At 48.1% G+C, this 9,971-nt stretch overlaps 1 protein-coding gene across 1 annotated transcript; it reads left to right on the top strand.

Moving 5' to 3' along the window:
- Window positions 1-1,428: 1,428 nt before the first annotated feature.
- Window positions 1,429-7,974, top strand: LOC103811368 (the record flags this gene model as incomplete). The annotated part of the gene is made up of 2 exons (XM_009084340.1): window positions 1,429-2,856; window positions 5,142-7,974. Coding segments are annotated over 2 exons (4,261 nt in total), but the record flags the coding sequence as incomplete, so codon positions are not given.
- Window positions 7,975-9,971: the final 1,997 nt, after the last annotated feature.

The following is a 9,971-nucleotide window of genomic DNA, read 5'->3' on the forward strand; positions in this document are numbered from 1 at the left end:
GATTCTATGATTCTATGATTCTTCTGTGCTCCTTGGTGCACGTGGAGTCACGTTGTTTGTGCACAACCCAATGCTGTCCCTTCTCGTGTCCTTCCCATTAACCACCTTTGCTTCCTGCTTTTCATGGCCCAGGTAACTGTTGAAAAGGTGTCTCTGGCAGGTTTGCCCAAAAGGAACAAAAATATACCTGGCTGCTCTGTGCTCTTTAAGGTGCCTATTCTGAAATAAATATAGGTGACTTTTTTTCAGAGGTGTGAGTCTGGCATCCCTCATGAGATCAAGTTTACTTGAAACTCAGTTCTGCTACAGTACTTTCCACTACGAGCCATCCCTGGGTGGTGGCAGAGTCTTGCTGCGATCGACTTGGGTACCCTCTGGTGACAAATGACCCAGTATCCCTGGCAGGGTACAAACCAGCTCACTTATCTAAAATGCTAAGATTTGTGAATGCTTAGGAAACAGGGTTTTTTAATAGGCTGAGAGAGATGATTCCATATTTCTTTGGATTCAGCTGATGGAAGCCTTTGGTACATTTCACTTGGTTTCTGTGTCAATTCAGCATTCCCACAGCATCTTGCTCCTGCAGAGCTGTTGGAAAGTAAGACTCGGTGTGAGCAGGAAGTTGAAGCCAACCAGCCTCATTTCTTTGTTCTTTCAGCACTAAAATGACAGACATCAAGCCAAAGCACAATAGAATTGCTTTAAACAGAAATGGCCCTATAAAATCCAACCAGACTGATTGTTCCAGGTATTTCTGCAATGCCAGTTCAAGGAACAGCTGCTGTTGTTCCAATGGGACTGCCGAGGCGTGAGGTCCTTGGTAGCTGTAGCAGTCATGCACAAGTGATAATGTACATTGTCTGCAGGTTCCTGTTTGTGCTTAGAAAAGCTGAAATGGTGCATGCTAAGGCCTAGGTTGTGGTGCCACGTGGATGTTTTGGCATGCTGAAGGGCTGGTTCTCCTAGCACAGATCGCTCCAGGCAGTTGCAATGTGTTGCCATTGAGTGTCATTGCACAGATAACTGGGCTAGGGTTGCCGATTTCATGTCTGATCTTGGCTTTTAAATAATGCTTTCTTGCTTTGAAAAATGCTTGCAACTATGTGTCAGCTGACCTCCTTTTAGAAAATAACAATACCCATTTCAGAAGTCATTTTAAACTTCAGGTTTCTTTTATTTGCAGGTGCACAGAGCAAGAGCTGCACTTGATGCACAGCTGCAATGACTTTTGATGAACTGGAACCAGACACAAGGAACAAAGCTTCCCCAGAATTTGTTGTTGACTGAAATGAGCATCTGGGAGACTTCAGGGTAAAATGAGCAGGATGAAAAACATTTTGCAGAACACAAGAGTGACTCCTGAGAGGGTGAGTCCACGTTGATTTCACCAGGGTCTGACTGAAAAAAATCATTGTTTTACTGCTCAAGAAGCTCAGCAAAGCAGAAGTCTTGTCCCCATGTGAGAAATCCCACAGACACTTGCCTAACACAGAAGACAACATGGATATCAAAACTGTAATTAAAACCCAGGGAAGTATTTCCAGCCTAAGGGATTTGTCAGACAGTGGTGAAGACCTGCTTAATTTTAATGATACGGTCAGTGTCACTGCTGGAATTGCAGAGGAATACTGCAGCAGACAGGTGCCTTCCTGCCTTACAGATGTACCCCCTTGTCACACAGACAACTGTTGCCTTAACACAGAAGACTCTGAATCTGGTCAGACTCTGGCAGATGTCCAGGCACACGAAAAGCCTGGGCTGGGCAGACCTCAAACCACGGATTCTCTGCTCAGTGAGCAGGCAATCACGGGAAATCACAGTGATTTTGTGACAGATGATTCTGCAAATTCTGCCACTGTTCTGGAGGTTCGTGCAGAGAAAGTTCCAAGTGTAAGTGATGACTTCTCTGATGATGACATGGAGTACTTTGAGTGTTCAGATGTGCTGACAGTGTATGAAGATGAAATCTGGAAAAAGAAATTACAATTTTTGCTAGAAAGTGATGATGAGGATGATCTAAAACTGAGTAAGGATTGTGATGGGTGTGCTTACTTCCTCAGCGAAACGCCTTATCTGCTCCAAGTGTCAGATAACACTACGCCTATGGATACCCCCATTGGCTTCTCTGGTCATCACTCAAAATTCAAAGGAGTAAATGTAAGGAGAGACCCCTCTATGTACAGCCAGTCAACTCTGCAGACAGAGATGACTCTCACTGTTGGGCACCACCGAGAGAAAAGTACTGGTTTGAAAGACAAAGAGAAGAATAAAGTGCCTGTCGCATCTGCAGCCATTGGAAATGAACACCCCAGGAGTGAAGAGGAGACTGGTGGAAGTGGCCAGTCGGCTGCAGGTGTCTCACCTGGCAGCCCAGAGCACGGGGAGGCTGTGCCTGCCGAGGCAGAGCCCCCTGCCAGGGCCATAGGCTCTGCCTGGACAGAGCGGGCTCCGGGGGCCGTGGCAGAAGATGGGGACGTGCTGGGCAAAGGCTCTGTGCTGCTGCAGCAGGGGAGAAGGAATGTGCCTGAGGAAAACGCACAGCATGCTGTCTGTACCTTGACAGAGAGTCTGAGAAGAAACTTCTTCAAGCTGTTCAACCCTATAGAGCTTTGCAGATATGTTAGTACTATAGGGCAATCTTTCCAGGCTGCTGCAGAGGTTAAGGAATGCAGCGCTCCGTCCCCCGACCAGGGAGGTGTCCTTTCAACACTGACTCCTGGGGAGACAGAAAGCCTGGAAATGCAGGCTGGGCTGTGTCAGACAGAAGAGGCAGATAAAGACTGTCGCTGGGAAGGGAAGAGGACTCCGGGCCTGGCTGAGCAAAATCGGATGCCGGCTGAGAATGTCTCACTTGGGGTAAGAGTTTATCATTTGATGCAATGAGCTCTCTGCTGATTTACGTGCAATTTATTCCTGCTTGTCACAAAATAATGTAAAATTGAAATTACTTTGAAAGGTACTATTCATGTACTTCTGAATGACAGCTACGGCTGGGAAGGAAATCTGGGTTTGAAAAAGGCCCAAGTAAACCCTAAGCTGTTCTAATTATAGAGTGAGCCTGATAATGGTGAGTAGCACTAATGGGCCTCTGGACAGCTGGAGAGGGAAATCTGATATGGAGCCTGCTGCACAGGTCTTAGCAAAGTAATGTTTCTTTCAACCCAGAAGGTTTCTCTGTGAGAGAGAAAGTTTTGATTCACTTTCCGTTTGGTCGATACTTGATGAACAAAATCATCCTCCTTTTAGGGTGCTGGAAACCTAAACCAAATCAACAGGGCTCAGAGTTTGTAACAATGGTGGGAATTTACTGCACAGAGTTCATGTTACAGAGGTGAATGGAGCTCTTTGCTTTTAAAAATAAAACAGTGAAAGAGCTGGAGATTACAGCTGAAATGTACAAGCAGGTTAAAAGATAAACCCCCCGAAGTGGTACTCTCCATGGACTTGTGTATTCTCTGCTGTTGGTAAGGGAATCAGCTGGAGAAAGCAGTATAGTTGTACAGACTGGTAGGATGCTCCACCAGTTTACCTAAGTGGGAAAATTGAATCATCATTTTTATTTCACATAGTAAGGACTCAAGATATTTAAATACATGTGCACGATCATGAATAATCTTATTATCACACACTTTAGATGCCCTCTGTCTTCATGTCCATGGCCGAAGCTTTACATTGGATAAAAAATAAGTATTGGTGTATACAAAGGGGCTAGAGCTGGGCACAAACCAACCCTTGGTTTGAAACACTCATGAATGATGGTCAAATTTAGGTGTATGTTCAAAATCATGTGGTCTTGAAAATGAGCCAAACAAAAGCATCCCACCTGGAAACTACTCTTGTAGCACAAGGAAAACACGGGCAGCTTCTCACAGCTCCCATAGTAAAAGCCAAAAACTCCTTGGGACTCTGCCTGTGTAACCTAAGAAAGGCAAGAAAGAACTAACTCCTATTTCTGTACAGGGGCTTAAGTAGAAGTGCCCTCGGGTTTTCTCTGGAGCCCGGCGTCTGTTACAGCTCTGCCAAGAGCAAGGTGAGGAGCTTGCAGCAAATCCACAGCTCACTGCTGTGGAAGGACCTTGTATTTTCCCTCTCCATGTAGGAATCGGGTCTTCTGGCCTCAGCTCTGCTGAGGAGTGTGGAGCAGCCACGGGACCACAGCACTAATGGCCCAAGGATTTACACTTCCTTTTAGTGCCAGCTTGCCTCTAACTGGAACAACCTTTGCAGTGTCTCTTGTGCAGCAGCTGCTGTGCTGGATGACTTTTCCTTCCATTAGGTGGGCGATGTGGGAGGCTCCTGACTCCTCTCATGACCTCATGGTCTAGCCTCAGGTGAAATTCTTTATTTACCCGGTGCTTCAGAGCAGCTTCATTAGTAATAAGTCCTAAAAGCCAGCTGTGCCAGCTGTGTGATAGTACATAATGTACAGAGAGTTCTCTGTTAGTGTTCTGTGTTCACCTAGCACATCCCCCTTGATTTGGGAGAAGGTGTGTGTGTCTAAACTCAGAGACCTAGAGCCTGGCACCTTTTCCTGAGAGCAGGGTACTGGGAGTCAGAGGGGACTGAGGTGTGGAGCTGAGGCTTCTTGGCTCAGGGTTTCTGGGTGCGTTGGCCAAGGAGTTTTGAAGACAGTGTGGTGACAACTGCATGGTGCTTGGGGCGGGAACAGCAGTTAAAGTCATTTATGGCAACTTTCTGTATCTCTTCCTTCCCCGTTGTCCACAGCACATGGTCAGCTCCACATCCTACTCAGACTGAATGGAGAAACAGAAAGGATGCAAGGAGTTGCAGCTGAAGTGGGTGGCTTTTGCATCGAAGGAAAGCAGTATTTGATAGAGCCTGTAATCCTTTTGCCATGAACTTAAGCAGACTGAGAGCCTAGTGTCTGAGCAGCCCCTGCCTCTGCCTGAGCACACTGCAGCCATGGGAAATCTTTCATAACATGTCCTTCTCTAAGGAACAACACTTGCCTCCTTTCAGACTCAGACCCAGAAGTTTGATTTCAATCCATTAGGTCAGAAACCTGACTGTTGACAAATATTAAAAACAAAAGGTACATTTCAAGCCAGGATTGGAGTTCAGGATGTGCCAAGTTGCAATTCTAATTTTTAATTACATTTCTCTGTTTTTCTTCTTTGTAGAATCAAGGTACTGATCTGAAGAGTGTTACCCAGAATTGTGAGAGACCCTGTATGGAGTCCCAAACAGAACAGGAAGGCGCCTCCAGGGCTTGTGAGAGTGCAGGAACCAGCCAGCCAGATGCAGAAATGCTCTCGACTGAAAACACGTTGCAAGCAAAGAATACAGACCTCCAGACCTCCGTTCAACACTGTGTTCCTTGTGATAAAAGAGAAAGTTGTCACCAAGAAGTCATCTGTGGGCAAGAAATTATTAGTAATGGCAACAAATCAAAGCATGACATTTCACCTCTTCCTGTATGGGATACAGACTCTGTTCCTAATAAACAGGAGTGCTTATGTGCTGTTCTCTCTTCTGCAAAGCTGTGTGATGAGCCAAGGGAGGGAGAGCATAGGTATGGTTTTGATGTGCATGAGAGCAGTGACCCGGATATTCTCTGCAGCTTGTCAGGTGATGAGGCTGTTTTTGAAGCCAATCCCAAATCGATCCTGGAGTCTGGAGAACCTGGGTGCAAAGAAGATGCTGATACATCTGCAGTACATGAAGAGCTGTGGAAACTTCTTCATGAAGATGACTCAGACTATCAAATCCCCTTTGAAAACCGAGGGACCACAAGTTTAGAAATGACGCCAACAGATGTCAGAGTTACGGAATCGAATGTGGTGTGGGAGACCTGTTCTGATCATCCTTTGCCCATGGAGCTGATAGAAGAGCAGGAACCAGTGACAGAACCAGCCAGTAACCACAGAACTGAGAAAGCTGACTGCAATGTTTCTGATCTCCTCCTTCCCACAGCTGAAGTGTGTAACAGTGCATCCATAGGACACATTTGTCTTGCAGGAGTGGTAGGAGCAGATGGTGTCTGTGTACATTGCAGCGCTGTAAACCGAACAGAAACGCCACCACCCATTTGTGTTTCAGCAAACAGTACAGGGGAGTGCTTGGAGCCAAGGACAAGGGTGACTGCCAGCAGTGGATCCCCAGTGGCTTGGGAAGGAGAGCTTGCCGTTAACAATGCTGCCCAGACATGTGATGCGGAGTCTCCTCGAAGGTTACAAAATGCTCAGAGTGGGAATTTAGCAAACCCAGCTTACATGTCAGGGACATCACATGGGACCATTGGACAGTTGCTTCATTCTGAGCACAACATATCCTTGGTAAGTGAGTCTGTACCTAGTGAAGGCTGTCGTTTTAGGGACTGCTGCCTGGAGACAGGACAACTGGACTATTTCCCTGAAAAGAAAGACATTTTCCCCAGTGAAAGTACCAGTCAGTTTACACATGAAGAACATTCATCTGTTAACACCGTGCATGAAAGTTACAAAGTGAATTTACAAGAAAAAGGAAATTACTCAGACTTGAATGCACAAAATGACACTATTTCTGACAGTTACCACCTTTCAGAAAGGAATGGCTGTCAGGATTTTCCAGTCGTTTTTGACACAGAGAAATGTGCTCATGTAATGCAATTGCCTGCTTTAATTAAAACTCCCCAAACCAAAACACATAACAATCTGCTCCAAAATACAGACCAACTGACAGAAATAGCAAACCAAGAGGGGGCACCCACTGCCTCTTCTGGGCATCCGTTTTTAAGGGATTTTTATCTAGGAGTGCCCAACTCTGAGCCATGTAAACCAGGAGGAGAGCAGAGAGAGATCTGCACAGCTGATGAACACAGGGCTGAAACGTCCTGTGGCTCAGGAGTTGGTCAGGCTTCAGAGAGTCAGACTGCAGTTTCCCCTTGTAATATTGCAGAACATGTATTTTTTGTTGACAGCACCTTCAAGTCTGATGAAGAGTTAAAGATAGATACTTCAAAAACTCCCACGTACGGAAGTGTAACACCAGTCAGTGCCCCACTGCCCAGGACAGCTCAGAGTGAGCACCACAGCACCGCAGGCGAGGAGTGTCGAGGTGCTGGCGACCAGTTAGGTACTCCAGAACTGACTGGGAAAGAAACACTGCCATTCCTCACACCTGTGAGCGACTCAGAGAGCCTTCTTCCCGGTGCATCAGCAGTGGGGTGTCCCGGCACAGGCAGTCAGGTACAAACTGGATCCACACAGACTGGAGTCAAAGTGAATGGAGATTTGAGTACACCGGAAGCTCCCTGCCAGGCATCGCGGGGCCTGTTCCAGAGGGCGCCTGGAGACACGCAGGAGGAAGCAGCCTTGTGTGAAAGTGAACAGGAGATCCAAAGAGCTATTGAACACAACCCGGATGAAGCCGAAACAAAGGGTCCTTCGCACACCTCAGTTAGCTCCCAGGCTCAGAGACGTACTACGACTATTAGCGCGGAGCAGTCCTGGCCTGGCTCGATCCCTTCCAGCAAGCTGACTGAGGCTGGTCATTCAGTGAAGTCCACTGAAGACAATAACGAGGAAGAAGTCATGACAGCAGAGAGCGTAGTAAGTGGTTTAGTGAATTTGCCACCAGTTGACTCAGGGAACAGCCGGTGTCGCCAGGAGCAGCCACCCTGCAGCAGAACTCGGCCGTTCTCCTCGGCGGTGACCGAGCGTGATCCCTTCCCAGTCAACGCAGAAAGGCAAAGAAATCAGGAAGGGCCAAACTCCTGGCAGGCACCCCCAGCTGCTGCAGAGCCTGAGCCCGTCGAAGGTAAACAGGACACAGCAAAGAGTGGACATGCAGCTGCTGGAGCTAAGAAGAAATTACCCCCGGCAGCTCTGTCCAAAAAGCCCCGACTGGAGGAGAAGGGGAGTGTCAGCAAGGATCCCAGCTGTGCTGGAAAGCCTGGGAAGGGCGAGGCAGGCGCGACCCATAAGGAAGACAGAAAAGAGCAAAGGAAACTAATTTTGAAAAAGGATACCAAAGGTAAGAGCAAACTGATTTTCTGTCCTTTCCCGTTGGTCTGGCTACGGAACAAGCTTCAGACCCATGAAATGCACCGCGAGCCTCCTCCAGTCTGACTCGGTCAGGTAGAGGTGTCCTGCCCTCACTGAGTTTTATTTCCAGGTCTGTGCACTTAGTTGACAAGGGCCGTGCCCATGCCACAGAGCTGAACCCTCCCAAACATCCTTTTCCTAGTTGGCAAGGCATTCAATTTGTGAACTTTGTAAGCATCCTGTCCTGGTCTCTTGGAGTAACTTTGCAGGGAGGTACAGCGCAATGGTAGCTCAGAACTGCACGCCGTGAGCAGCTGCAAGCCCAGTGCTTGCACGTTGTTCTGTCCCCACAGGGCTGTGTTCCCCGTTATCTCCTACGCTGTGGCTCCCAGATGCAGTGCTCCCTCTCGGTTCCCAGGAGGTTTATGGCTAAGCAAAGGGTTGCTGTTAGCAGCAGGGTGCCACGGATCCAGGTAATGGTTTGCAGCCCTGGCTGCTGGCTGCTTCCACATTCCTTTGCGCTGCTGCTGCTCGTCAGTGACACGATGAGATGAGAGCATCAAACTGACATAGGAAACGTGGCATCAAAACGAGATGCAGGTTGCTTGTCAGAGCCTCTGGGGGATTGCTAACAGGTAAAACACGATGCAGACAGGAGTAGCAGTAGTGTGACCGCTGGGCAGATGAGGTATTTGTTGTTTCTGTGGGTGCTTTGCAAGGACCAAGATGTTATTTTTACCTTTCGACATGGTATTTCGTGTTTACCTCATAAAGCGATTTAATGGGTCAGAGCAAGACCGAACAGTGTCTAAAGATAAGCTACACAGCTCTGAAGCTTTCCAGACATTCCAATTGCAGTGTGGTCTGGTGAGACTTCTGCTTTGCTAATCACATTTTTAAAACCCCCAAACTTCTCCCTGTTCAGGGATGTGTCCTTTGCCAGGGAACCAAAGGTGTGGGAGGAGAGACGCGTTCCTTCCCAGCAGGGCAAGCAAACTGCAGTGACTGAGCAATGCCTCATCTGTTTCCGTTACCTGAGGCTATGCTTGAAAAATGTTTTAAGCATTGAGGCTGAATTTTCTTAACCTGCTTCTGCTCCGCTTCGGTCTGACCGGAGTATGTCTGCGCCTCAGAGCACTGTATGGCCCTTTCCCCGGCGTTAAGGGAAGGCTGGTTTGGTTCCTCTGGTATATACTCAGTGTTCTCTTTTGTATAGTTTTCAGCTGCAGGAGGGAATGACTGTGGTCAGGGCAGGGAACCTGCAGCCTGGATTTCTATTTCGAGGGCTGTCACATACTGCCTGCGTCATTTCAGCCCTGATACGGCAAGATTCATAGGCCTGAGGGCTTAAGTGACTGCAAGTTAAGCGTAGCAGTGAATTCCAGGTGCCTGACCCTTGGAGGGACATCCAGCATTCCTTCAGTATTACTGCAGGAACGGGATCCCCAGGGCCAGGTGCTGTGCCAGCTCATTCAGAGCGCAGCAGCTCAGAAGTAACACGGTGGGAAACATCACGTCTTGCCTTTTGCATCTCTTGCATCGAGCAGGGATGTGTCACTTGAGCACAGGGATGTGTCATGATCCCAAAACCTTTCCCTAAGTATATGTCCGTTCCCTTTCTTTCCAAGAACCCTCCATCCTCCTGCTCACGCCCTGCCCAAGTGCAGAGACACTGGACATTGCGTGAAGCGGTGAGAAGTCCTAGCAGAGACCCAGGCTGGCAGCACCTACCCGGGCTGGGCAGAGTGCTCCTGCTGGAACCCGGGGGATTCTTGGATCTGTCCTGTGCCACGGGCAGTGCTTAGCTGAAGAACCATGCCCTGTGGCTGGAAAGGTAGGACTCTCCTTACAGGTGAGGAATACATCCTTGGAAGCTGAAGAGGGGAGCAAAGACCACAGAGCAGATAGAAAAATCCAGCGTGTGTGCTCTCCACACAGCTATGTTTTACAGGAAATGTGTCCATCCCTGTATCTGACAGGGTCCCT

Source organism: Acanthisitta chloris, unplaced genomic scaffold (genome assembly GCF_000695815.1).
Source record: "Acanthisitta chloris isolate BGI_N310 unplaced genomic scaffold, ASM69581v1 Scaffold9201, whole genome shotgun sequence".
NCBI lineage: Eukaryota > Metazoa > Chordata > Aves > Passeriformes > Acanthisittidae > Acanthisitta > Acanthisitta chloris.